Genomic DNA, 27,118 nt, shown 5'->3' on the forward strand with positions numbered 1-27,118 from the left:
GGGGTTCCCTTTCAAGATCCATATCAGACTCCAAGGGCCTGGTATGAACCTTGTGGGGGCCCCCAAACTTTTTTTTTTTCATTTTGGTGTGGGGGTCTCCTTCTAGATCCTCAGAGCACAAGTCGCACCACAAGTCAGATCATCATGATCCGACTTGGATGTGATGTCTATTAAAATCAATAGGCTCTCATAGGGGACCAATGATTTTGACATGTAAAAAAACCAAAAAAAAATACATTGGCACGGCTTAACACTGTATCCAGCATCGGACATTTTTACAGCTGTGACGCCAGTCCTGGATTTTCTTTTGCAGCTTGAAAATGCCTATGCCATTTACAGCTCATAAATGCCTGTGTGTACATGTGGCCATAGAAGAACATGGGGAGGCGTTTTTAAGCTGCAAAAAAAAAATGTCTGACGCTGGTAAAGGCAGCTGTAAAAACACCCTATGTGCATGGGGACTTAGCACTAAGTCAAACCTCTCCAGGACTTGTATTGGCTGTTTGACATTCAATGTCAGCTTCTGAGCTGATTGATCTCTGAGGAGCAGGCCATGCAGGTACCCCATAATTTGGATACACCTGGTCCTCAACAACCCCAGAACTGGAGCTAACACCTTGGTGAACGCTGTGGGAGCTGTGGACAGGCAGAAAGGCAGTGCCCCAAACTGATATTGACGATCTTTCACTGCGAATCATAGAACCTACTGGTGAAGCTGGAAAATGGTGATGGGTAGGTAGGCATCCTTGATATCCACTGACAACAGGAAATTCTCCTAGTGAAGCCAAGCAAGCATCGATTCCATCCTGAATTTTATACCTTCAGAAACTTGTTAAGACCTCTGAGGTCCAGATAAGGGCTGAAATTTCTGTTAGGCTTGGGAACCATGAGCAGGTGGGAGAGCAGTCTTTCCAGGGCCACAAAGAAAACCACTTTTGTGGATCCGAAGATGCTATTGAGAGCATAAAGCGTGGATGGGGAAAGCAGTAAAACTCCAACTTGAACATTCAAATTTGTGGTCTTCTTAAAGGGTAGGACGGTGCTAAGAGTCTCCAAACAAGAGGTCGCCTCCAAAGGCCTCTCATTTTAGTTAGTTTAGTAAGCCATTGGATCCTTCTCATGTGGACAGACATGGTGCTCAACCTTGAAAGTTTCTGCACGTAAACCTCCAAGGCATCCCTTCAAGAAATTGAAGGCTCTGGGAAGATCTTCCAAGATCTGCCAAATGGCAGGATCTTCAGGTATTTCTTCTCTGGAACACTTCACCCAGACATTAACAGTTTGGCAAACTCTTACTACAGGCTGCAAATCTATGCCTACCAGATAGAAGGACACCCCCAAAAGAGGGCCTTTAACCTGTTATCTGTGGCATTGCAAAGATCAGGACCTCATTCACTAGGACCATCAGAATCTTATATAAGCAGGAAATAGTAAGTTCAACAACCATTTCTTAGCTCAATGGGGTACTGGTGAGAAAGACACTTTGGTGCTGAAAACACATTTTCTGGCCCAAGATGGCTGATTGGAACACGTGTTGTGTACTGAAGTGTGTGTGCAGCTTCCGGTTTTCAGAACGAACGGCATGGACGGGACAGAGCCCAGGAAGCTTCCATGAGTGCCAGGAAATCTTTTTAAGAAACGGAAGAGGGGGGCGTGGCCTAGGCATGGCAGCGTGAAGACGCGTTCTCACAGGGCTCCCGGCCGGCGGCTCTCCCGCAGCAAATACGGGTCACAATACCGAGCGCTAACCGCACTGACTAGCCTCCGCAGACACCAGGGGGACCCAACCGCCATCCACCCGCTTCTAAGATCAGCATGGATCGATATTTGCGGCCACTTCAGCCGGCAGTCTCCACTCCAGCAGCCGCCAAGATGGCGCCGGCCCCACATGCAGACGCCGCGGAGGCCCCCAGCATGCCTCATTTTCCTCCACAGGCGACGGAAGATCACACAATGCCGCCCTTCTCACCCTCCAGTGACCTCTCTCCTTGCCTCTCCAGATCGTTGGCAGCCTCCCCAGAGCTAGAAGATGCTTTGTTCAGCCCAGTGCTTACAGCCTCTTCTTCAGCTCCCATCCCATCCAGCGCTCTGTGTTTCAGCCTGACAGATATGGAGGGGCAGAGGATGACACCTGCACATCAGACCGCAGTGAGTACATTCAGTAACCCACACCACACACAGGGACTCCCTCTCAGTGCCCCCTCTGAACAGAGGCTATGGGCTTTTTTTCAACAGCTACCCACAAGATCTGATATGGAGTCCCTTGTTCAGAGAATGGAAACAGCCATGAAGAGTGAGATACTCACTATCAGGCAGGAAGTGTCTGTGCTGGACTCCCAGGTCACTGTAATAGCACAGGAACAGGGCATAGTATCTGTCCAATCTGTACAAACCCTGCAAACTTCCCACTCTGAACTCACAGATCAAATTTTACAGCTGCACTTACTTCAGGATGACCTGGAGAATCGCAGTCGCAGGCAGAACATTCGCTTAAGGGGTGTACCTGAAACTGTCCCACACTCAGAATTACGCCAAACAGTAGTTAATATCTTTAACCGCTACCTTGACCGCCCGCCGGACACTGAGAATATTATTGACAGAGTCCACAGAACCCTGGGCCCACGATCAAACCCATCTCACAGACCCAGAGATGTCCTCTGCTGTTTACATTCATTCACCCTTAAGGAGGATATTTTACAGCGGGCCTGGCAGGTGGGAGTTTTGGAATTTGACGGCGCAGCTGTCCACCTCCTACCGGATGTTTCCAGGAAGACCCTTCTAATGCGACGATCGCTCAAGCCTCTCCTAGATGGCCTTGGAGAGAAAGGCCTCACATACAAGTGGGGTCACCCATTCCACCTCATTGTCCGCAAAGGCCCGGATACCTTCCCTTTGCGTCACCCTTCAGAGCTTCCAGACCTGTTCGCCTTTGCTGACATGGATCCAATCTCAGTACCCAATTGGTTGATGACAGCTGTCGCCAAGGAACCGCAACGTCAAGCCCCCACGGGTAGACCACAAAGGGCCCGTTATAGCAACCGTGGCCGTGGGAGCTATTCACGTGCAAGGCGGGTGGGTAATCCTCGTCCACAACTGCCGAATGAAAAGGGGGATGGCTGATCGCTTACGCACAATTTGCTAACGTACCCAGCTCAGCGTTTTGATTTTCTTGTTTTGTTATATGGAACGTAGAGTCAAATTGCCTTTATTGTTAGCCACAGATGACATGCCAAGAACAACGTTTGATGGGCCTGAAATCTGAGGAACCTCTGGCTTAGCTACCGGTTTACATTTGTTCACCCAGGTCCAAAGGCCTCCCTTATGCTACGAATGTTCCACACGAGTGTTGGTGTTTTTTTTTGTTTTTTTTTGTGTTCTCCTCCAGACTCTGTGTTATGCCTACCGTCCTCATTTTCAGAATAACATCTTCACACTGGTATACTCCGAACGTCCTGTTGGAGCAATGGCTACCAGGCTATACCTAAGGGCGGTAGCCCTTTCTGGGGTTGGGCTCAGATGCCGTATATCCCCATATCCATGGTATTTTGCTGATGTTCTTCCCCCCGGGGCTCGGAGTATTTCACCAATGAGGGAATAGCGGTAGCTCGCTCTTATAACCACGACCTGCCAGTATACTATTAGCTACACTCACTTAAAGTTCTTGTTATAATGTTTGTATTGTTCATACGAGTGGGTAGGTCTGGGAGCAAATATATATGTGTGGGTATTTGTATATTCATGATCTTTTAACCAATGCCTTACCTTAAAGTTGAAACTGAAAGGGGCATTGGGGTGTTCAGTTTTTCAAGTGGAACCGGGTTGTCCCGCCCCGGGGGAGGCCCAGCGCCATGCGGCATCCTGATTTTGGGCGTCGTGGTGCCGGGCCATCTCGGGACTGGTGCATTGGATCAGTGCTAATCCCATGTATGCCCATGGGGATTCCCAGTTTGCTGCTGATGCAACTACTGTGTGGTAGTGGCTTGTGGATCTGTCTTCACCATGTCGATATTATTCTTCCCTTTTTTTTTTTCTTCCCCTCCCGGGTTACTTTAGTGCCTTACTACGTACGGTTATGATGGCTGCAGGGGATCCAATGACCGGGGCCCAGAACTTAGCTGTGCCTTACCACTCCCCACACTAGGTACGCTCTGCCCTGGTGGCAGTAGTTTCTCTCTGCGGAGCCTACCTTCCTGACTAGATCTCTTCTTATCTTTTTAACCTCTACTCTTCCTCACTTCTCTTCTTCACCCTTTTTTTTTTTTTTTCCCCTCTCTCCCCCTCTCTCTATCACACCCCGGGAGTCAGGGCGAGTAGACATAAAGGGGGGCAACATGACTGTCAAGTTCCTCTCATGGAACGTTAAGGGATTGAACTCCCCAGGGAAACGTACCAGTTGTCTTGCCGAGCTATGGAGGCAGAGGGTGCACATTGCATTTCTCCAAGAGACTCATTTTAGGGCAGATAAGATGCCCAAACTAACAAACAAACACTTCCCGACGGCTTATCATAGTCCATCCTCATCCTCTAAGTCTAAAGGGACGAGCATACTCATTTCTAAGTCCCTCCATTGGCAATATATTGACGAGTACCGAGACCAGGAGGGCAGATTCCTGCTGCTAAAGGGGAAAATTTATTCACAGACCTTCACTCTTGCGAACATATACCTCCCGAACTCTAACCCACTTCCCACCCTTGAGGCTTTTTTGTTCACCCTCGACTCCTTCCTTGAGGGAACCCTTGTCCTAGGAGGTGACTTTAACTTGACTTTGGACCCACACAAAGACTCCTCCTCGAACTTGTCTTCCCTTCCACGGGGAACTCGACTTCTCCTCAAAGATCTTCTACATTCACACCAGCTAGTCGACATCTGGAGAATAGTCCATCCACAAGAACGGGACTACACCTTTTACTCTCCCGTCCATGGGTCTTACTCCAGAATTGACCTTTTTCTCCTCAAACACTCAGAAATTCCCCTGGTCAACAAGACAGATATAGGTCACATTGCACTCTCCGACCATGCCCCAATCTTGCTGGAATTGGCTATTTCGCAAGCGTCTCCCATGTCCTCTATGTAGCGCCTTAATGAGGCGCTCTTGAAAGATCCCGAAATTGCTGCAGACATCCTTAGAGAACTTAAGTCTTACTTCTCTATCAACGTTGACTCTGTGACTAATCCAGCCTCAGTGTGGTCAGCGCACAAGTGCGTTATCAGAGGCATGCTAATCAAACACGGTCACGCGGCCAAACAACGCCGCACTAAAACCCTGTCTGACCTCCTGGCACAACTTCACACATTGGAACGTCAACACAAGACTCAACCAGATAATGCCACGGAGGCGGAACTGGCCCGGCTCCGGGAGGCTATTCGAGATCATTCCATGTACGAGGCGAAACATGTACTATTGAAAGCCCGTCGTTCATTCTATGAATATGGTGACAAATGTGGCCGTCTTCTGGCCAATGCTTTACGTGCCAAGCGTTCTCAGACGTACGTTCCCGCTCTTCTTTCGTCATCGGGTTCCAAAATCCATTCTTCCCCAGAACTAGCGGAGACTTTCCGCGTCTTTTACTCCAATTTATATAATTTGGACCCACTGTCCACCTCCCGACCGAGGCCCCAAAACGCTTCAGATATCCGCAATTACCTTCAAGAAACTGACCTCCCTACATTGACAATAGAGGAGCGACAAGAACTGTCTAAGCCCATTACTACGGAGGAGTTCACATCCGCCATAGCAGACACTCAGGCCGGTAAGGCCCCCGGACCTGACGGATTCACCCTCCTTTACTACAAAATGTACCAGGACTCTCTGGCGCCTTTCTTTCTTGCGGCCTTCAATGCGGTGAACGAAGGTCACAGCCTCCCTACAGACATGCTACGCGCCTCTATATCTGTGATCCCTAAACCAGACAAGGACCCACTACTATGCACCAGTTATAGGCCTATTTCACTTCTGTACTGTGATGTGAAACTACTCACTAAAATCCTTGCCTCTAGGATGAATGCCTTATTACCGCGCCTCATTGTACCAGACCAAGTCGGTTTTATCCAGACTAGAGAGGCTAGAGACAACACCATTCGGACACTAAATATTATAGAAAAAGCAAAACAATCCCAGGTGCCCCTGCTGCTTCTATCCACAGATGCTGAGAAGGCCTTTGACAGGGTGGACTGGTCTTTTCTCCAGGAGACACTTAAATTCATAGGAATGCCAGATCCCATTTTGTCATGGATATCGGCCATCTATGATAATCCCACAACAACAGTCAGAGTAAATGGATATGATTCCTGCCCTTTTCCTATCTCGAATGGCACCAGACAGGGCTGCCCCCTGTCCCCGATGCTATTTGTCCTTTCCCTGGAACCTTTTTTACACCATATCCGAGGCAATCAGTCCATTAGAGGCATTCAATCAGGCAAATCTCAACACAAAGTTGCTGCATATGCGGATGACCTTCTATTTTACATTTCTGAGTCCCTTACCTCCCTACCCTCCCTGTTACAGGAGATGAGGCGCTACGGCACCCTCTCTAATTTTAAAGTTAATCTACAAAAATCAGAAGCCCGGAATATTTCCATAGCAGACTCTACCATCTCCAAACTACGCCCCTTTTTCCCGTTCAAATGGGCTACTCACTCAATTAAATACCTGGGTACAAAAATTCCTGCAAATTTGCATGAGGTTTTTACCCTCAACTACAAACCCCTCTTGTCTACGCTCACTGCTGACCTTAAAAAGTGGGACTCGCTGGCCCTTTCCTGGTTCGGCCGTTGTAATGTATTGAAAATGAATACAATGCCCAGACTTCTGTACTTATTGCAGGCTCTGCCCATCAAGATACCTCAGACGTTCTTTCACGCTGTGCGCTCAATATTTATCAGATTCATCTGGTGCGGTAAACGCCCACGTCTTGGCAGAGCATTGCTACTACGACCAAAGACCAAGGGCGGACTCGGATTTCCGGATCCTGCTCTATACTACACGGCAGCACATATGACCAGGGTGGTGGACTGGTGTCGGCACAGCAACTCGAAACTCTGGGTGTCGCTGGAACGAGAGGCGGCTCGTGCCCCACTCGAAGGTCTACCTTGGGCAGGGAAAACTTCTGCCACCCACTTGACTACCCATCCACTGATTGGACCAACTCTTATGGAACTGAAAAGGTTCTTCCGTCTATCTTCACTAAGAGATTTTCCATCCCCAATGACGCCACTTATCGGGCACCCGGACTTTATACCTGGCCTCACTGACCCATTTTTTCTCTCGCGGGCCCCGCAGGGATTCATGAGAGCCTCTTCGCTAGTGGGTTCTTCCGGATGGCTCACTGCGGAGAATTTGCTTGGTGGGCTGACCCCTTCCTCATTAGACCGCTGGAAGATTAACCAACTACCTCACTTCCTCGGTTCTCTGCCTAAACCAACCCATTTCAGCAGAAAGCTCCACCCTTTTGAGGAATCATGTTTGGGTGAGGGACCGATAAGGAGGTCCTTGTCAACCTCCTACAAATCCTTACTAGACCTTCACGCCACTGAAGACCCCCCATTCTTAGCAAAATGGGAGAGGGACCTGCAAGTCACCTTTACAGAACCCCAAAAAGATCGTATTCTCTTTTTCGCTCAAAAATCTTCCCTATGCAGCAAATATCAAGAGACTACGTATAAAATAGTGACGTGTTGGTACAGAACCCCTTCTGTGCTGGCTAAGATATTCCCTCTGCAAACTGACCGTTGCTGGCGGTGTGGCCTACACTCAGGCACCCTCTTACATATTTTCTGGGATTGCCCTGTGCTTCAAACTTTCTGGCAGCCAGTGCTCAAGCTCATACAGAAACTCACAGACATCTCCCTACATGATAACCCAGCTGCGGTCCTCCTCAACCTTACCCCCCTATCAAGAAAACGTTATCATAAATCCCTTCTCAAACATCTCCTTAATGCTGCACGGGCAAGCATCCCACCCCTATGGAAACAACAGTCTGCGCCAACATTGGCCCATTGGTTCGCGAGAGTGAAGGATATTGAGCAAATGGAAGACATGACCTCTGCCTTGCGGGATAAGTCAGAGGAACATAAGTCCAGATGGTTTCACTGGGATCTCTTTCGCTTCTCTGACGAGTTCCACCAATACGCTCTAGGATCCACTACCTAGAATCCCCACCGCCTGTCCAGTTCTATTGATCTTGACTCCCCGGGGGTGACCCCCAAACTGTTTGTCTCCCCCCCCACCTCTTTTTAGCCCTTTTTTTTTTCCTTTTTTCCCCTCTCTCTCTTTCTTATCTTTTTTTTCGTTTCCATCTCTCCTTTTTCAATGAAAACACAAAAAGTGATGGGCACAGAAGCTTCTATCCACCCTGTATTAGACTTCAACCAGTGATATGGGCCAGACTACATGGCCTCATTCGCTTACCTGCTCTTATTTTGTATAGTTGATTTACTGGATAAGCTTGCCATAGCCTATGTGCAGTGTTTATATGTAATGTGAAGTTGTCTTATTGCTGGTATCTGTGTCACATCTTTAAAATAAAGAATTTTAAAAAAAAGAAACGGAAGAAGTATCAATTACTGAAAGCAGCAGAACCCAAAAGACCTTTAGAAGAGAAGAAAAAACTTTAGCCTGGAAAGCAAATAAAATGTAAATGACTAGAGACCTTTGTCCGTAACTCTAGAAGAAAAATGAGAGATGACTGTAGATTGCGGAGGATGGATGTGTACTGAAAGAAAGTTCCCAGATTGGAGAAACACAAACTTGCATTTGTTGTCCAAATTACAGACATTGAAGGAGTCAGCCAGCAAGTGATGCAAATCTTGAAAACTTTCCACTTGGTAACATTTTTTCTCAGGGTCCTTTGTAAAGCAAACTGCAGAAATCTTGAAGATGCTAGATTATTGAGCCATATGTCGCATGGGGTTTCCTGAACCTGAAGTCTGTGCATGAGCTTATCTTGAGACGGGGAAAGGAAATGGCTAAAAAGTTGCCCTTACAGACAATACTATGAGCCAAAAGGAGCTAGGAGTTTGGGATCATCTGTTTGGAATATGTGATTCATGAATTGTACTCTGCAGGCGAACACTTTATGGAAGTCAATAAGTTCTTATGCCCTTCCATCCTGTCTATTGCTAGGCATGCAGGCATTAACAGGATGTCTTACTTCTATACCATGAATTTCATATTTTGTGTATATTTTGTTGTTTATTATACTTTATTTTGTTTCATTTTGTTAGTTGGTCAGCATAAGCTCCGGAAGAACCGTGAAGACACACAAAACATGTCTAGCATGATACCATCTTTCAACTTCCTTTGATGTTCCACCATTTTGGATTATTTAATATTTCACGTTTGAGAGTGTTTTGTGGTGGTTCCCACCAATATAGTTTTTTTTGTACTGATCTTGTTTTTTTTGTGTCTTTTTAAATAAAAATTTATATTTTTAAGGTATAAGTTGTTGTATTGTGCCTAGAAAGTCTATAGCCCAATTTTCGTTTTGTTATTAACAGGAAGGGCTCTCTATCCGAGGTGGGGGATCCTGGACATAGAGGAGATGCTGTTAATGATCTAATTCGGAAGCCTTATTAAACCAAAGACTTGTGCTATGACTGGTGGATTACTGGCGGCTTTTCAAAAGAACAACACGACATATGGACAATTATTATCTTATAACGTGATTTCAAAATTAGATACAGCTTGACACTAGTTGGCCAACTTTTGGCATGGAGCGATACTTGTCAATACCATTCAGCTAAGGATCACGGAGACATGGATCAGAAATGGACACTGGAAGCTATTTCCATTATTTCTCTGTAAATACTTTTTACATAAAATCAAATGTATGGTTAATGTTAAAAAAAACACCTTTTCTGGTTAAGCCAATCGTCATACATCACTTCTTGTGAACGTTCACTGAAAAGAATGTTTGGCTGCCGCCAGGACCCAAAGCCAGTGCCTTTAAGATAAGAGCTTTTCATTAGTGGTAACTTAAGGTTAATGCTTACCACATCTGCCAAGAAGCCCATTATTGTCTTCTATGTCTGAGACAGTCCTGGATCCTCAGATCCTGGGAATGCAATAGTTTTACTAAATATAAATGGCTAAATACCTTTTTTCATCAACAGTCTTGTGACTTCTATCAGTGCCTGGTTTAAGCTTGTAGGATGAGTTTGAATTCTACTCTGGCTGTCATTTGAGACTGCAGGACCCATGACCCCCTGTCTGGACAGTGCTCATTGGCCCCGTGCTGATCACATGCACTCCCCCAAGGAAAAAAAATGCAGAGGATTAACCCTTTAGGTTCCACAGTGAGTATAACAAGCGTGTTTTACTGCATTACGGACTGATTTTACTATTGTGGGTTTAGTAACATTTTAAACCTGAGGCTTAGCTGAGTTGGGAAAGCTTGTGTCTGGGTGGGGATTCCTGCCTTTCTTTGGCTAGTGTCAATTCACCCGAAGGTAGCAAGTAGTTATGAATATTAAGTCCTGTGATGTAAAAAAGAACAGTTTTAAGAACTAGCAATTCATTTTATTTCTGAAAGAAGCTTGTACCACCATAGGAAGCAGCTTCCTATGGTGGCACACCAAGAACAGGAGTCAGGATGGTTGTCGGGGGACCTGAAAACAAGAGGATTGGGGCTGTTCCGTGCAATTCCATTGCAAAGAGCAGGTATGTCATGTGTTATTTAAAAAAAAAATGAATTTACAATCACCAAGGTATAGTCTAATTTCAGCCTTCAGCCACATGGCTGTTCTAGGTCAATACGTCATGAGCATCATCACCTCTTTGTGTACATGCAGCTGTAGGGAGGGGAACCTCATTATGGCCCCAGTAATACAACCAACTTTTACTTTCTGACTGGGCACAAGTCTGTCCCAGGTAAAAGGGATGTGAACTCATATGACACAATTGTCTTTTTTGCCTTTAAGCAGAGTTCCACCCAAAAATAAACTTCCGCTTTAAGTGTTGGTGGCCCCCTGACAAGCCACATTTGGCATGTCATTTTTTTGAGGGAGGAGTGGGTACCCTGTTTTTACAGGCACCCAGCTCCAACTTCCTCCGCTGGCTCCTGAAGATCACCCTAACCTCCTCCCTCCTTGCAATCTTCTGGGACGTGTCACAGGTCCCAGAAGATTGCCCGGCCATTCACAGTGCAGCTTGCACATGCGTAGTGTGCGCCCTGCTGTGAAGCTGCAGCCGGGCGCCCACAGTTAGAATGCAGGTGCCTCGAGCTTCCTTCACCAGCACTGCTGGACTGTGGGACAGGTGAGTGTCTGATTATTAAAAGTCAGCAGCTATACTTTTTGTAGCTGCTGACTTATAAATGGGCGGAACACCGCTTTAACTTTCTACTTCACCAAGCTTTTTTTCAAATTATTTATATACATTATGCACACAGTTAGCCATGTAACACAAACAAGTAAAAATGCTTCAAAAGTCAAGGCAACTAAAAAAATGTGTGTATGTAAAATGTGTGTAAAATGTCCAATTACAAGTCCAATTGAATGCAATTAAACTGCCACAAGCTACAGTGTGACCTGGATAAATAACATTTTTCAAACAAGATAATCATTTAAAAAAAAAAAAAAAATCATAGCGTAGACATTAGGAAGAAAAAAAAACAAACTACAAATACCATGAAAATAACTCTTTATGGTGCATCTTTGTTAAATTGGAATTACTTTTTTTTTTTATTTACCAAAATAATTTATAAGATTAACATGCATTAGTGAATTGTGCACAGTTCTCTTTATTAGCAGTTGCACTGCCTGAGAAATTCCATCTTCGTGGTGGAAAACAAACAAGAGCTACAATGCCAGCCTTTAAAAACAGGTGCCATATATTAGAAGGCAAACTTGTAGTAGTTTCATTGTAAAATAAATTCTGTATGATGCCTTCATTTCCTGTGAGCATATTGTACTGTAGGTTAAATATCAGGAATACCCTCCGCCTCATCAGAAAAGTTAAATTACCTTACAGAACTCAGATACTTTCCCGTTTAACTGCCCTGGCATGCAGTGTGCCAGGCAGAATTTTGTTAAAAAATTGTGCAGGGTGCCTTCACTGTGCATGTTCATTGCCCTGCTCCAAAAAAATTACCGGACAGTGGAAGAAAGGTGTTACATATCTTGATTCGTAAGTTGGTTCATTTTTTGATGAGGAAAGGACCTATACCTGTGTTGTTTTTTTTTTACATTTACACTTAGAAAAGGTTCTGAAAAGTACCAAGGGAGCCAAATATTGAAATTCTGGAGAAAGTGTTTGAAAAGGGAAGCACAAAACTAAAAGGCCTTCAGTCAGACTAGATTATTTTTGTACAAATGGGTTTTTATAGCTAAACAGAAAGTCTAATATTCTCTCATGACTTACTTGTAAGAATAAAGATGTGCCCCTTTCTGCAACTTCAGGATATTGCTAGTGGGAGATTTAATTCTAGATACAAACTGCACAACCACCTTGTATCAAAATTTAGCATTGCTGGATAAAAAAAAAAAACATATTGTGGCTCTCTGCTTCAATCCACCAACTATAAAAAAGTATTGACCTGCCATATTATAATAAGTCCTGGCCTGACATGCAATTTCCATGAAAATTTAAATTCCTTTACATTCACAGGGAAGCAAGACCATGGGGAACATGCTGCATCATCTTCCTTACCTTCCTAAATAGATTTAAAAGAACACACCTACGACTTAAAGTTTTGTGACTGGCTGTTATTTACCAGAGATTACCAATCACAAAACAGTAAGAAGGTGAGACCTTTTGTCAAATGCAGAATGTCAAGGAGACCTAAACTGATGTCATTACACAACTTAATTCAAAGAGAAATACAGTGGCAAATGTATTTTTTAAAGCTAAAATCCAGGCCAACGTATATAATTGAAATGCATATTTGGATATTTGATGCTCAAATGAAATGCATATACTTCACAGAAAGAGAGCTAGATTTGCGTGTGTTATGTGTCAAAGTAATTTCTGCCTCTGTTCAGTCAGTCTTATGAGTCAAATATTCCAGTTGGTCTCTTCTCCACTGCAGTTAAAGCAGAGTTCCACCCCAAAATGGAACTTCCACTTATCCGGTTCCTCCCCCCTCTGGTGTCACATTTGCCACCTTTCGGGGTGGGGGGGGGGGGAGAGGGGAGCAGATAACTGTCTAATACAGGTAATTGCTCCGACTTCCGACGACATGTCCGGCCCCTCCTCCGCCCCCCTTGCTGTCTTCTGGCAGACACACAGGTCCCAGGAGACAGCAGGGACCAGTCAGGAAGCACAGTGCGACTCGCGTATGCGCAGTATGGAACCGCAAGGCTTCACTTCCTGATTCCCCTACTGAAGATGCCGGCACCTGCACCCGAGAGCCGTGGGACAGGTTGGCTTTGGGTGAAGACATTGCAGACACCCTGGACAGGGAAGTGTCCTTATTTTAAAAGTCAGCAGCTGCAGTATTTGTAACTGCTGATTTTTAATTTTTTTAGTTGGAACTCTGCTTTAAGAGGTACAGATTGGTTATAAACCTGGCTCCTAACCTGTTCTTTGGATTTTAATAAATATGTAACTGACATAAATGGCGTTTAACATTTTCCTGGAATTGAGCGTTTAAACTATTCCTCAACCCTCACAGAAACCCAAGCATGCAGTAATGTAGAACAAAAATATCAGCTAGTAAAGAGAAAAAGTTTCTATTATATTTAAAGCCGCAAGGAAAATCTGTATATTAGCAGTTTGATGGAAAAATTACCCTTATTTCTTTGAAAATGAGCCCACCTAAACTCATATGGTAATTGTAATTTTAAAACCTGTTTAGTTATAGAATAAAGTTCTGTACTTACTTTGACTGAACATTGTCCCCTGTGCTGGTGGCTGCTGTCTTAGTTGATATTCAAAGCCCTCTGCCCGCTCCCTCTACCTCTGCAGCAGTAATCTTTTGGTGCTGTGGAGACCATTGCAGACCCAGAAGGTTTCACCCCCCAGCGCTATTTTAACTGATAATTGCGTGTACCCAAACAAAACATATACTTTTTTTTCCCCCACAAATAGAGCTTTCTTTTGGTGGTATTTGATCACCTCTGCGGTTTTAATTTTTTTGCGCTATAAACAAAAAAGACTGTCAATTTTGAAAAAAAAAATTATATTTTTTACTTTCTGCTAAAAAATCTATCCAATAAAATATATTTAAAAAATTGAATTTCTCCATCAATTTAGGCCAATATGTATTCCGCAACATGTTTTTGGAAAAAACAAAATATACCAATAAGCATATACTGATTTGTTTCCGCAAAAGTCATCGCATCTACAAACTATAGGATATTTTTATTTTTACTAGTATTGGCGGTGATCAGCGATTTTTAGCAGGACTGCAATATTCCAGCAGACAAATCTGGTCTATTTAAGACATCCAGAGCTCCTCATCCTTAAGTTGTCAGAACTGGCACACTACAATCCCAAAATATCACAATACTTTTTAGGGGTAGCAGTTGGAGGTAGAGGTTGTTGGGTAAATATTTGTCTCTCAGATGTGATTGTACCTAAACTAGCAACTTGAAGAAATTCTGCTAACACACAATACAAAGTCAGATGAGGGAGTCTATAAGAGCAGTGGAGGCTGATTGGTAGATCGTTCTGAACTGTATACTCTTTTTGTCTCTGAGCAGCAAAGGCATGAAGCCATTCTTCTTGAAGTGGGTCACCCATCTCAACATTTGGTTTATGTAAAGTATAGTACATTGCAGAAGCCTTATGTGGCAGTTTTAGAATGTGAATGTGGTCTGTTTCTAAACAGGGCAACAGAACTGTCTAAGCAAAGCAAAAATGAATCTGGCTACAGATTTCTTACATAAAGGCATACAGAAAGACAAACTTGTCTTCATAATGTTAGGAGAGTTTGTTTTCCAGCTTAGCACCAATAAAAAAAAGAAAACAGAAGTGTTTTTTAAAGTCTTCTGTAAAGAACATGTTGTGGGACATATTAGAAACATGGCACGTGGTACTTAAATAAAAAAAAAAAATTATAAATACTTTTCCACTGTACAATTTTCACAATCCCTCCCAACCCCATCTGTATTCACATTTATTTTTTATTGCTTGCATTTTTTCTTTTTTCTTATAAAAACATCAATCTGAATTATATTTAAGATCATAAAATATATATATATATTTATATATTTGTTCTTTTGTTCATTTTTTAAATATTTACAATTAATAGGGGCAGGTCTCTTCAATTTATGGTCATGAGGAGTCCGTACACGGTGAGGGTGGAGGTGGGTAGAGGTGAAAATAGCTTCTTTCTGTGGTTGGGGATGGAGGACAGCTTTCTTCGGCTGACATATATTGACTCCGCGGAGTCGGAGGAGGAGGGTACGGATCTGAATCAGAATTTAAGTCCATATAGTATTTATTCGATTTCCACCGGCTCGTAGTGTAGTCACTGTCACATACATCTGTACTGCACGGTGTCGTGGGAGGAACAACGCCTCGTATAAGGTAGGGCCTGCAACCAGACAGAAACAGGTTCAGTAAAAAATACATCTGTTTTACTCCCTACTTGTAAAGTCAATATCACCTCATTCCCATGTCTATAAGAACAGTAGTTGATTTAATCACATAAGCAAACAATGGGTACTGCCAATACAGTTACTTAAATCTAGAACATAAATATAACTATGGCTAGAACCTCTAAAACTCTTGGTACAACCAAATGTGGGGAACTGTAATGGAAGAAAGGCAATGAACACCCAAACAAAAGAAAAAGTTTATTTGTCATGCACTTACACTTAAGCAGTGAAAAATATCATCATGATAAGTATAAAATCTGCGGTTCTCAGCGTGCTTGCAACAGCCAGCTTGACGAGTTTCATCCAAAGGGGATATCATCAGAGGCGCCTCTGATGTTATCCCCTTTGGATAAAACATGTCAGGCTGGCTGTTGCAAGCACGCTGAGAACCGTGGATTTTATACTTATCATGATGATCTTTTTCACTGCTTAACTGTAAGTGCATTACAAATACACTGTTTCCCTTTGCCTTATGGGCTTCACAATTGTTTGCCGCTTTTGTTTGTTCCTCTCATGTCTTAGGTATTGCTGTAATCCTGAGGTCTGACATCCTATGATTCCTGCCTGGACCAGGAGTACTATATGAATGGTGACTAATCCCCGGTGGATGACTGATCCTTTGAGTGGTTCTATTGCACTTGTTGGAAAGAGATACTTACACTGCCGATGATTAGTGATTTGATGCTCAATTTATCCCTTTCATGACTAAGCCTATTTTTGGAATTTGGTGTTTACAAGTTAAAATCCATATTTTTTGCTAGAAAATTACTTGGAACCCCCAAACATTATATATATTTTTTTAGCAGAGACTCTAGAGAATAAAACGGCGATTGTTGCAATATTTTATGTCACACGGTATTTGCGCAGTGGTGTTTTAAACGCAACTTTTTGGGAAAAGGGACACTTTCATGAATAAAAAAAAAAAAAAAACAGTAAAATTAGCCCAATTTTTTTGCGTAATGTGAAAGATAATGTTACGCCGAGTAAATAGATACCAAACATGTCACACTTTATAATTGTGCGCACTTGTAGATTGACGACAAAGTACGGTACCTAAAAATCTCAATAGGCGACGCTTTAAAATTTTTTTACGGTTACCAGGTTAGCGTTACAGAGGAGGTCTAGTGCTAGAATTATTGCTCTCGCTCTGACGATCGCGGCATTACCTCACATGTGTGATTTGAACACCGTTTACATACGCGGGCGCGACTTCCGTATGCGTATTCTTTGCTTCGCAAGCTCGCGGGGACGGCGGGCGCTTTAAAAAATTTTTTTTTATTTTTTTATTTATTTTAAAATAACTAAATTGTTTAAAAAAAAAAAAAAAAAAAAATTGATCACTTTTATTGCTGTCACAAGGAATGTAAACATCCCTTGTGACAGTAATAGGTGGTGACAGGTGCTCTTTATGGAGGGATCGGGGGTCTAAAAGACCCCCTACCCCTCCTTTACACTTCAATGTATTCAGATCGCCGAAAACGGCGATTCTGAATACCGGATATTTTTTTAAAACCGGCGCCATTGGCAGCCGAGTAAACGGGAAGTGACGTCATGACGTCGCTTCCGTGTTTACGATGAAGAGACTGGACCGATTACGGCTTCGTTCCAGTTCCTCTGCAGCATCCGGAGGCATCGGATCACTGATCGGTGCTCCCGATCGAGCGGGAGCACCGGCGAGAGGCGGCGGGAGGGGGGGACGTCTGCTCCCGCTCCTCCGGCATAACAGTCGAGCGGCTTTTAGCCACATCGGTTGTTATGGCTGGAAAGCCAATCGCCCGCTGAAAAAAACAGTACCGGGATGATGCCTGCAGGTGCGGGCATCATCCCGGTATAACTCCCGGAAGCCGAGTACGCATATCTGGGAAAGGGTTAAATCAATATCTAGTAAGCAGATTTGACGCACTTGGTTGTTCATTGCCTTTCTTTTTCCCTATACACTGGAAGCGGTGAAGAGCCCTCCATATACATCTTCTCATATCTTCAATGAATGAACTCTCTCTGGTTGAATAAGCTCTGCATTTTGGACTTATTCACAAAATTATACATTTTATAGATGTGGTGTATATACTGTGGTTAAATTATTTTTAAGCATTATCTGTTTTTAATATTTATTTTGTGATAAAAATATTTTAATCTATTTGGTGATCTGTAGATGGATATTATTCTAGCACTTTGAAAGTCCACTCTCACATTGTTTATTGTTGGTTTCCACAATGTAACTGGGAATAATCCTTTCACAAGTCTTGCACCGAAGCTCAGTGCCTGTTAAGCTGTGGTTTTAATTACAAAAATGTAATATATTGTAGCCTACCCATGCTAAATGCAGTGGTTGCATTAGTTCTCCTTTTTCAGGATTTTTTTCCCCAGTTATCTTCACCTTGTTATCGCACCAGTAGCACGCTTCCTGTCTTAGCCCCCGTACACACGGTCGGACATTTCGACAACCAAATCCGTCGGATTTTGTCCGTCGGATCTTGTACGAAACTGTTGCATATACACGGTCGGATAAAGTTGTCGGAAAATCCGATCTTTCAGAACGTGATGACGTAATTTCATTACGATGGGACTACGTTCAGGCTAGTAGCCAATAGTTTTGATGTAGGAATTTTATCTGAGCATGCGTGGCACTTTGTCCGATCGGAATTCTCTACACATGACCGGAGTATGTCCTATCGGACCAGTTTGTCGGGAAATATTTCCAGCAAGTTTGAAAATTTGGTCCGACGGATATTCCGATGGAAACAGTCCGATGCATACCACACACAGTCGGATTATCCGACAACACGGTCCGATAGGACACATTCGGAGGGATTCTCCGACCGTGTGTACGGGGGCTTAGGGTGTCTCCACTCTGGATGCAGCAGCAACGGAGACACCTTTGGACAGCAGCTTTGTCAGAGAGTAGTTTTAAAGGCACCATATTTAGATTAGACTTAAAGCTAAAATCCTTCTAACACATTTTAAGCAACAGTTTTTTTTTTCTTTTGGTATTAAAGCAGTATTAAACTCAAAAGCAAACATTTATTATATTGCAGCTTACCAATTCTTAGATGTGGTGGCTGCATTAGTTTTCATTTTTAAGCTTTCCATCCTCACAATAAGCCCTTGTACACACGGTCAGAGAATCCGTCGGAATGTGTCCTATCGGACCGTTTTGTTAGGTAATCCGACTGTGTATGGTATGCATCGGACTGTTTCTGTCGGAATATCTGTCGGACCAAATTTTCCAACTTGCTGGAAATATTTTCTGACAAACTGGTCCGATCGGACATACTCCGATCATGTGAAGCCTACTCCGATGGACACAGTGCCACGCATGCTCAGATCAAATTCATAGACCAAAGCTATTGGCTACTAGCCTGAACGTAGTCCCGTCATAACGAAATAACGTCATCACGTTATGTACAATCAGATTCTTCAACTTGGTCCGACCGTGTGTATGCAACAGTTTCGGACAAAATCCAACGGATTTGGTTGTCAGAATGTCTGACCGTGTGTACGGGGGCTAAGTCTCATGTTTTCCTATAGAACAAGCTCCGCTACATATTATCAGAGCCATTTACCATGGGCCGGAGTGCTTATAATGATCAGCTTTTATGTAAAATCTTTATCTTAAAAGAAAAGAAAAAACTTGCTATAACTGCTTAAAAAGTGTTAGCTGGAGTTTGACATCAAGTTGTTAGTGTCTCTAATGCCCTGTACAGACGGTCAGACATTTCCACCACAAAATCCATCAGATTTTTTCTGACGGATTTTGTCTGAAACTTGTGTTGCATACACACATGGTCGCGCAAAGTTGTCAGAAAATCCGATCGCTCTGAACGATGCACCGTCAAACACCTACGTCGGGGCTATAAACGGGCCAATAGCTTTTGTCTCTTAGTTTATTCTGAGCATGTGAGGCATTTTGCCCGTCGGAATTGTCTACACACGATTGCAATTTATGCGACCGGATTTTGTTATCAGAAAATTTTAGATCCTGCTCTCAAACTTTGTGCATCGGAAAATCCGACGGAAAAAGTCAGATGGAGCCCACAAACGATCAGATTTTCTGACAACATGATCCGATCGCACATTTTCCATTGGAAAATCCGACCGTGTGTACAGGGCATAACCTGTTAGTACATCTAATGCCGTGTACACACCACCGGAATTTTCGACAGAAAAGTTCTGACAGAACGAATCCGTCGAACAATTCGATTGTGTGTGGGCTTCATCGGACCTTTTCTGTTGAAAAATCTGACAGACTTTAGAAATAGAACATGTTTCAAATCTTTCCGCTGGAACCAGTTCCTATCGAGAAATCGCTCGTCTGTATGCAGGTCCGACGGACCAAAGACGACGCAAGGGCAGCTATTGGCTACTGAACTTCCTTTTTCTAGTTCCGTCACACGTTATCGCGTTAAACGATCGGACCTTGCTGTGATCATGTGTAGACAAGTCAGTTTCATCGGAACTCCGTTGAAAAGTCTGTCAGAGTTCATTCCGACGGAAAGTCCGGTCGTGTATATGCGACACAACACTACCCCCCTTCCCCCAGAATGACAATGCTGCTGTCCAAAGATGCCCCTGTGCTCTTTCATCCTGAGTGGATGCACTTTAATAAAGGAGGTGAGTTACTGGCCAGATCACTAGAAAAAAAATAGAAACGAATGCAGCCACCACAGAAAAGAACTGGTAAACTGCGATATATAATGTTTTTGTGTTTAATACTGCTTTAAGAAGTGTACCATGTCACACTTTCATGGCTTGCTTTTTAATCCTTAAAAAGCCTAATTGATATCAATGGTGAGCCTCAGACCTGCTCTTTTTATAGCTGTGTGTAGCTGACCATATGGTTGGATATTTACAGACACACTTTATCCAATCGTGTACTTGTTGTAGACATTGCTACGCAAATTGGTTAATTTTCCAGAAGTCATTTTTAAAGATGGTGGGCTTAGGTCTTTTTATTGTGTCTGTTCATTCCTTGACTATGCTCTGAACTCACCACTGAGTTTTGCTGTGTGAATATATTTTTTGTTGCATTGTAAAAAATGGAAATTGGAAAAATTTGTGAAAACCTTTATAAATTGGTGCAATATGTCTTACCTATAAGATCTAGTAGTGGAAGGACTGTTTGAGGAGTAAAATACTTCAGTATTGTACAATGACCGATCTGTAGCTGGTGATGGAGGTGGATTCAAGATCTGTGAAAAAAAAATTAATTATTCAGTTTAATACAATGAGCAATAGAATAAAAAAAGAAAAGTGCTACCTGTGGGGTCCAGCTTTATACCAGTGCTAATTTCTCTGATGAAAAATTAGATTACAGTTTTAGAAGCAGCACCTTAGGTTTTCTTTATCCCTGTTTTATTAACCATAAAGCATAGTTTATAATTTCATAATATTTACATAATATACCGGTAAAGCAACACCACACTTAACTTGCTTAAACTAGGCTTGCATTTGTTCATAAAAGTCTCCTCATAAGTCATCTTAAGTGAAACAATTTAATAGTGTTACGCTGATACCACTTATTTAAGACCAAGTACGATAAAAAAATTTTGCCAATACCGATACTTTATTTTTCATTTTTCGTGACAGTGGCACTAATATGCAGCACTGATAGGCACTGATGAGGCATGGACTGTGTCAGGAGTTTTTGTATTTTACAATATGTATATGTATGTTACAGTTCTTTTTTTTTTCTTTATATCAGTCCTGTTGTGTGTGTGTGTGGGGGGGGGGTTGGTGGGATATCAGGGGTCTAAACAGACCCCTGATATGTCCCCCTTGAGTCAAAAAAAGGGACTGAGGACAGAGTCCCTTTCTCTGCAGCCTCAGCTGCACTGAAGATGAATGGACAGGAGACAGAGGCTCCTGTTCATTCATAAACTGAACTATTGTTTACGATGCTCAGTTATGAATGGACAGAGTCAGTGATCATTCAGAAAAGGAAGGAGACGGTAAATTACATATTTACCAGCTTCATCCTCTGCTCTCCATCCTGACAGATCTGGGACAGGGGGGGACCAAAGGAGGACTTGGGGAGAGTAGGATACAGAGGGCGACTGGAGGAGGACACAGGAGAACCCGGGGTGCCAGAGCAGGATACAGGGGACAGTCGGGGGTGATCAGTGCGGCAGTGGGGGGAGTTACAAATCACCAATCTCAATGTGTGGCTTTCAATAAAGCAGCTGAAATCCATGGGAGGTAGAGGAGGAGAAGCGGCGTTCAGCTGCTTTATTGAAAGCTACACAGGGAGATCGGTGATTGTAACTCCCTCCACTGCCACACCGATCACCTGTGAGGCTGCCCAGGTATCAGATTAGGCATTGGCGCATTTGCAGTACAAATGCTTGGTATCGGTATTGGTGCAATACTACAATTTAATAATCAACTATTTTGATAGAAAAACTGGAAAAACGTCCCGACTAGCAGGAGTTGACAGAGGAGCCACCCAACTAATGAATCGCTTTGAAGACCATTACCGCGAGACCCAAAACTTGAATGCAGTGGCAAATGGACAGCCACCTGCGAGCATGCTGCAGTAGGTGAACCTGAGATTGTAGTTTCCACAGCTTGTCTAGCAAGAACACCACCTTGGCATGGCTGGTATCCAAGATCAGCTACAGCTATTTCAGGGGCAGTGACATCTAAATGGCATTGTCTAGGTTGGGTGCCAGCTTCAAGTAAGTTACTGCGCATTATAGAATGTTGTTCTTGCAGCGAAATATTGGTATCCCTCTCAACCTCAAGGAGGCTAAAATTAGCACCATTGTTTTGGTGAACACTCGTGGAACCATCGTTAGGCTGAAAGGCAAGTTTGGAAACTGAGAATTCTCCTTCCCCCTCTGCAAAGCTGCTGGTGCACCTGATAAATGGATACACAGAGGTGTATCCTCAATATCGCTGGATGCCAGAAAGTACCGTATATACTCGAGTATAGGCCGACCCGAATATAAGCCGAGGCCCCCAATTTACCCCCAAAAAACTGGAAAAAATTATTGACTCGTGTATAAGCCGAGGGTGAGACATGCCTGTCCATCCCTGTGTGTCCGTCCATCCCTGTGGGTCCATCCATCCCTGTGTGTGTGTCCATGCATCCGTGTGTGTGTGTGTGTGTGTCCATGCATCCGTGTGTGTGTGTGTCCATGCATCCGTGTGTGTGTGTGTGTGTGTGTGTGTGTCCATGCATCCGTGTGTGTGTGTGTGTGTGTGTGTGTGTGTGTGTGTGTGTGTGTGTCCGTGCAGCCTACCTGTGTCCAGCCTGCCTGTGTCCGTCCAGCCTGTGTCCGTCCAGCCTGCGTCCCGTCCAGCCTGCGTCCCGTCCAGCCTGCGTCCCGTCCCGGCCCGTCCCGTCCCGAGCCTCCGTCCTTCAGCTCTTCGTCGGCGGCCATTCTAGGATTCAAAAGCCGCGCCTCCGTCGGTGATAGGCGGAACACTCAATTTCCCACTGACTGCTGTTCCGCCTATCGGATGTCCGTGATAGGCGGAACACTCAATTTCCCAGCAGCCTGTGTTCCGCCTATCACGGGCATCGTCTCATCCTCGTCCGTAGTACGAGGATGAGACGATGTCCGTGATAGGCGGAACACAGGCTGCTGGGAAATTCAGTGTTCCGCCTATCACAGGCGAAGGCGGAGGCGGAGGCGCGGCGTTTGAATGTTAGAATGGCCGCTGTCTGTCTGCTCGATACGCTGATCGAGCAGGCAGACAGCGATAACTCGAGTATAAGCCGAGGGGGGCACTTTCAGCCTCAAAAAAGAGGCTGAAAATCTCGGCTTATACTCGAGTATATACGGTACCTGGTGTAGGGACGCCATAACTGAATTGACCGACTTTATCTTACTCTTGCAGATCTTAACAAAAAATGTAACACTTTGAGATCCAAGACAAGCCCATACTCCACTTTTTTTGGCACCATAAATAGGTTTGAGTAGAATCATTTTAATCTTTCGGCAGTGGGAACTGGAATTACCAGCCCCTGGGCCAGGAGTCTGAATGTAAATCTATCAAAGACCAGGGCATACACTGTAGGTGAATAATTACTGTGGGGGCGAGTGAAACTCGATTAGGGCATTCTGTACATGTAGATTGTTTGCAGGAACATGTGATGATACTATGCATGTTTAAATGTATTTACATTTTCTCATTTAGCTGTGATAGTACTAGTTATATTTTACACTGAATGATCTGATTATGATTTCACACAGCACAAATCATGGAACTGAACTGTGGAAAGAAATGTGAAGGCCTTTTATCTGCTTCCATGTGCCACAAATAATATATCAAGAAGTATTTCTCATATAGCTCACACAGCCTTGGAATTCTCCAGCTGTCCTATTGGCCACTCCTGTGTTTAGATGTTGTTATCAGTATCACTGGGTAGCAAGCTGGCTCCTTTGCACAAGTGAAATACCACCTAGTTCCACATTATCACCCAAACAGCTGGCAAAAGTAGTACAGCGATGTAAGAAAAGTTGCACTTTTGTGGTGTATCAAGAAATCTGAGGATAAAATAGGGCTGATGATGAGAGATTCAGCTGGCTTAAGAACTGGAGTGGGTGATATAAAGCTGTTGCTCATGTGCGAATGACACCAGAATCAGCTTTTTGTATTAATTTATTTTTTACATTTTTTTAAGATTTAGGAAAAACATTTTACCTCCTTTACCCCCCAGGAAACCAGACTAGCCACCCTAGGCAGGTTGACTGATATTTCCTATAGCAAAAGGTTGCAGATCCCACACTATTTTAATGTCAGAAGTTAGCTCATCTCTACAAATGAGGAGCCACGTCTGTGAAAACAAAGTATCAAATAAGTGACGACCATTAAACAAACTTTAAAAAGTGTGAAAAGTCAATACTTCTGTGAATGAACAAGCCGGCTCTGCCTAATCTGATACCTATGAAAATAGTTGATCATTAAATTGTAGGGTTGCACCGATACCGAGCATTTGTACTGCAAATGCGCCAATGCCTAATCTGATAAGCCGGCTCAGGAGGGAGTTTGAATGAGTGCCCTCATAGCAAGCGGCTTGCTATGGTGGGCACTTGGCGAGGGGAGGAGCACAGGCAGGGGATCGCAGAAACCATTCCACTGTGCAGGTAAGTGTAACATGTTTATTATTTTTTTTAAATATAATTTGATTCTTTAAAGTCAAAATATCCTTAACCCCGAACTATCTTTTCCATTCTACAGCCTATACACGTACACTATTAAGTGGTTTCACTTTATATACGCTAGGTTATATAAGATTGAATGCTAGCACCTTAAATAATATATTAAATTGTCAGACAAAAAGTTAAATTATCAGGAACATTTTATGCCATTAGAAAACATTACTTAACTGCTTGCCGACCACTGCATGAACATTTATGTCGGCAGAATGGCACGGACAGGCAAATGGGCGTATAGGTACGTCCCTTTAAATTTGCCGCCGTGTGTTCATGCACGTGACCCTGCTGCCAGCTCCGTGAGTGTGATCGCAGGTCTTGCGGACTTGGTGTCCCCGGGGATTACCATGATCGTCTCACAGAGAGGAAGAACGGGAAAATGCTGATGTAAACAAGCATTTCTCTGTTCTGCCTAGTGACACTGATCACAGTTCCCTATGAGCGGGAGAGGTGATCAGTGTCCTGTCACATGTAGCCCCTCCCCCCACAGTTAGAATCCCTCCCTAGGACAAACGTGACATGTGCAGCGCCCCCTAGTGATTAACCCCTTCACTGCCAGTCACATTTAGACAGTAATCAGTGCATTTTTAATCACACTGATTGCTATATAAATGTGAATGGTCCAAAAATAGCGGTAAAAAATGTCCAATGTGTCCGCCATAATGTCGCAGTCACGATAAAAATCGCAGATCGCCGCCATTACTAATAAAAAAAATTATTAATAAAAATGTCATAAAACTATCCCCTATTTTGTAGACGCTATAACAAACCAATCAATAAACGCTTATTGCAATTTTTTTTACCAACCATGTGTAGAAGAATGGGGAAACTGAGGAAAAAAATGCTTAAATATATTTTTGGAGGATATTTATTATAGCAAAAAGTTAAAATTATTGCGTTTTTCTTTCAAGTGTTGCTCTTTTTTTGTTTATAGCGTAAAGAATAGAAACCGCAGAGGTGATAAAATACCACCAAAAGAAAGCTCTATTTGTGGGGGAAAAGGATGTCAATTCTGTTTGGAAGCCATGTCATACGACCGTGCAATTGTCAAAGTGACGCAGTGCCGAATCGCAAAAAACGCTCTGGTCTTTGGGAAACCAAATGGTCCAGGGCTGAAGTGGTTAACTGAATAATACAATTACGAAAGTAGTATATCCACTACCCATATGTCTTTGAGGGAAACTTAGCGTCTTCATAATATAAAATTTATTGAAATGTTATTTAAAATAATGTTATTTAAAATATTGAGCAAACAAAATAAACACATTATAAGTGTTACACCAGCTTTCAGATAACATTTCTTAAATTTTTACAGTTATTTCCATTAAACAAGATCAAGTCTAATGGAAAAACAAACTATTGTTTAAAAATGTGAAAAAAATTAGAAACTTCAAAATACTAAATTTGTTATAATTCAGACTTTTACTACAGTGCCTGCAATAAAGGGTATCTACTGGCGGTTATGCCTAAGGCCTCGTAGGCTGAACCGCGTCAACTGATTTTACTTGCGTTTATACACTGTGGTTTTTCAATAAAATTACAATTCTTTAGGCGCAACAACTGCGTGCGGATCATCCTTCCAGCGTAATTTTACTCAGCCAGCGATTGTGGATCAAGCACCCGGGAGCTCTGTCATCAATGTGTTGTATGGGTAGTAGCATTTTTCTGTTTGCATATCCGTACATTCTCCCACCATGACACAGACAACTCAGCCTACACAGTATAAAAGAGTAATGCCCCATATACATTGTCGGACATTCCGACTATAAAATCCGTCGTATTTTTTCCGACGGATTTTGGCCCAAACTCGTCTTGCATGCACAAAGTTGTCGGAAAATCCGATAGTTCAGAACGCAGTGATGTAGAACATATACGACGGGACTATAAAGAGGGCAGTAGACAATAGCTTTCGTCTCGTAATTTATTCTGAGCATGAGTGGCACTTTGTCTGTTGGAATTGTCTACACACAATCAGAATTTAAGCAATCAGATTTTGTTGTTGGAAAATTTTAGATCCTGCTCTCAAACTTTGTGTGTCGGAAATTCCGACAGAAAAAGTGTGATGGAGCCCACACACGATCGGATTTTTCGACAAGATCCAATCGCACATTGTCCATCGGAAAAAGTCTGACCATGTGTACAGGGCACAATACACTCCTACTGCATAATAAGAGCTGAGCTATATTGTCAAGGCTCAGATATGTTCATCAATTGCATGCTAAAGGGAAGCAGCAGGCCCACGCTATTCTTTTTTTAAATTTATAAGCATAAAATCTCAGAAACACAGGGCGCACATTATTTGCTTGCTTTAGGTATATACTGAATGACCATTAAAATGTGCTTCATGCAGTCATTATAATGAAAAACAATGAATTGCAAAATGTAACCAAAAAGTTTTGCTATGCACATTATATAG

General features: G+C 43.2%; 1 protein-coding gene and 1 pseudogene across 2 annotated transcripts in view; one reads left to right on the plus strand and one right to left on the minus strand.

Annotated features, from left to right (window-relative positions):
- Window positions 1-1,582: 1,582 nt before the first annotated feature.
- On the plus strand, window positions 1,583-9,964 carry LOC143941896 (ribosomal protein uL30-like; annotated as a pseudogene).
- Window positions 9,965-11,622: 1,658 nt separating this feature from the next.
- Window positions 11,623-27,118, minus strand: part of LRP5 (LDL receptor related protein 5) — a 287,294-nt gene continuing 271,798 nt past the window's right edge. For both annotated transcript variants that reach the window (XM_077455906.1, XM_077455902.1), the window contains exons 22-23: window positions 20,633-20,730; window positions 11,623-15,477 (exon numbers count right to left, since the gene is read on the minus strand). In XM_077455906.1, the coding sequence (XP_077312032.1) occupies window positions 15,216-15,477; window positions 20,633-20,730 (360 nt within the window). In that variant the 3' untranslated portion in view covers window positions 11,623-15,215. The remainder of the gene's footprint in view (window positions 15,478-20,632; window positions 20,731-27,118) is intronic.

Source organism: Lithobates pipiens, unplaced genomic scaffold (genome assembly GCF_037356315.1).
Source record: "Lithobates pipiens isolate NorthernLeopardFrog02 unplaced genomic scaffold, aLitPip1_a1.2 Scaffold_10, whole genome shotgun sequence".
NCBI classification, from domain to species: Eukaryota; Metazoa; Chordata; class Amphibia; order Anura; family Ranidae; genus Lithobates; species Lithobates pipiens.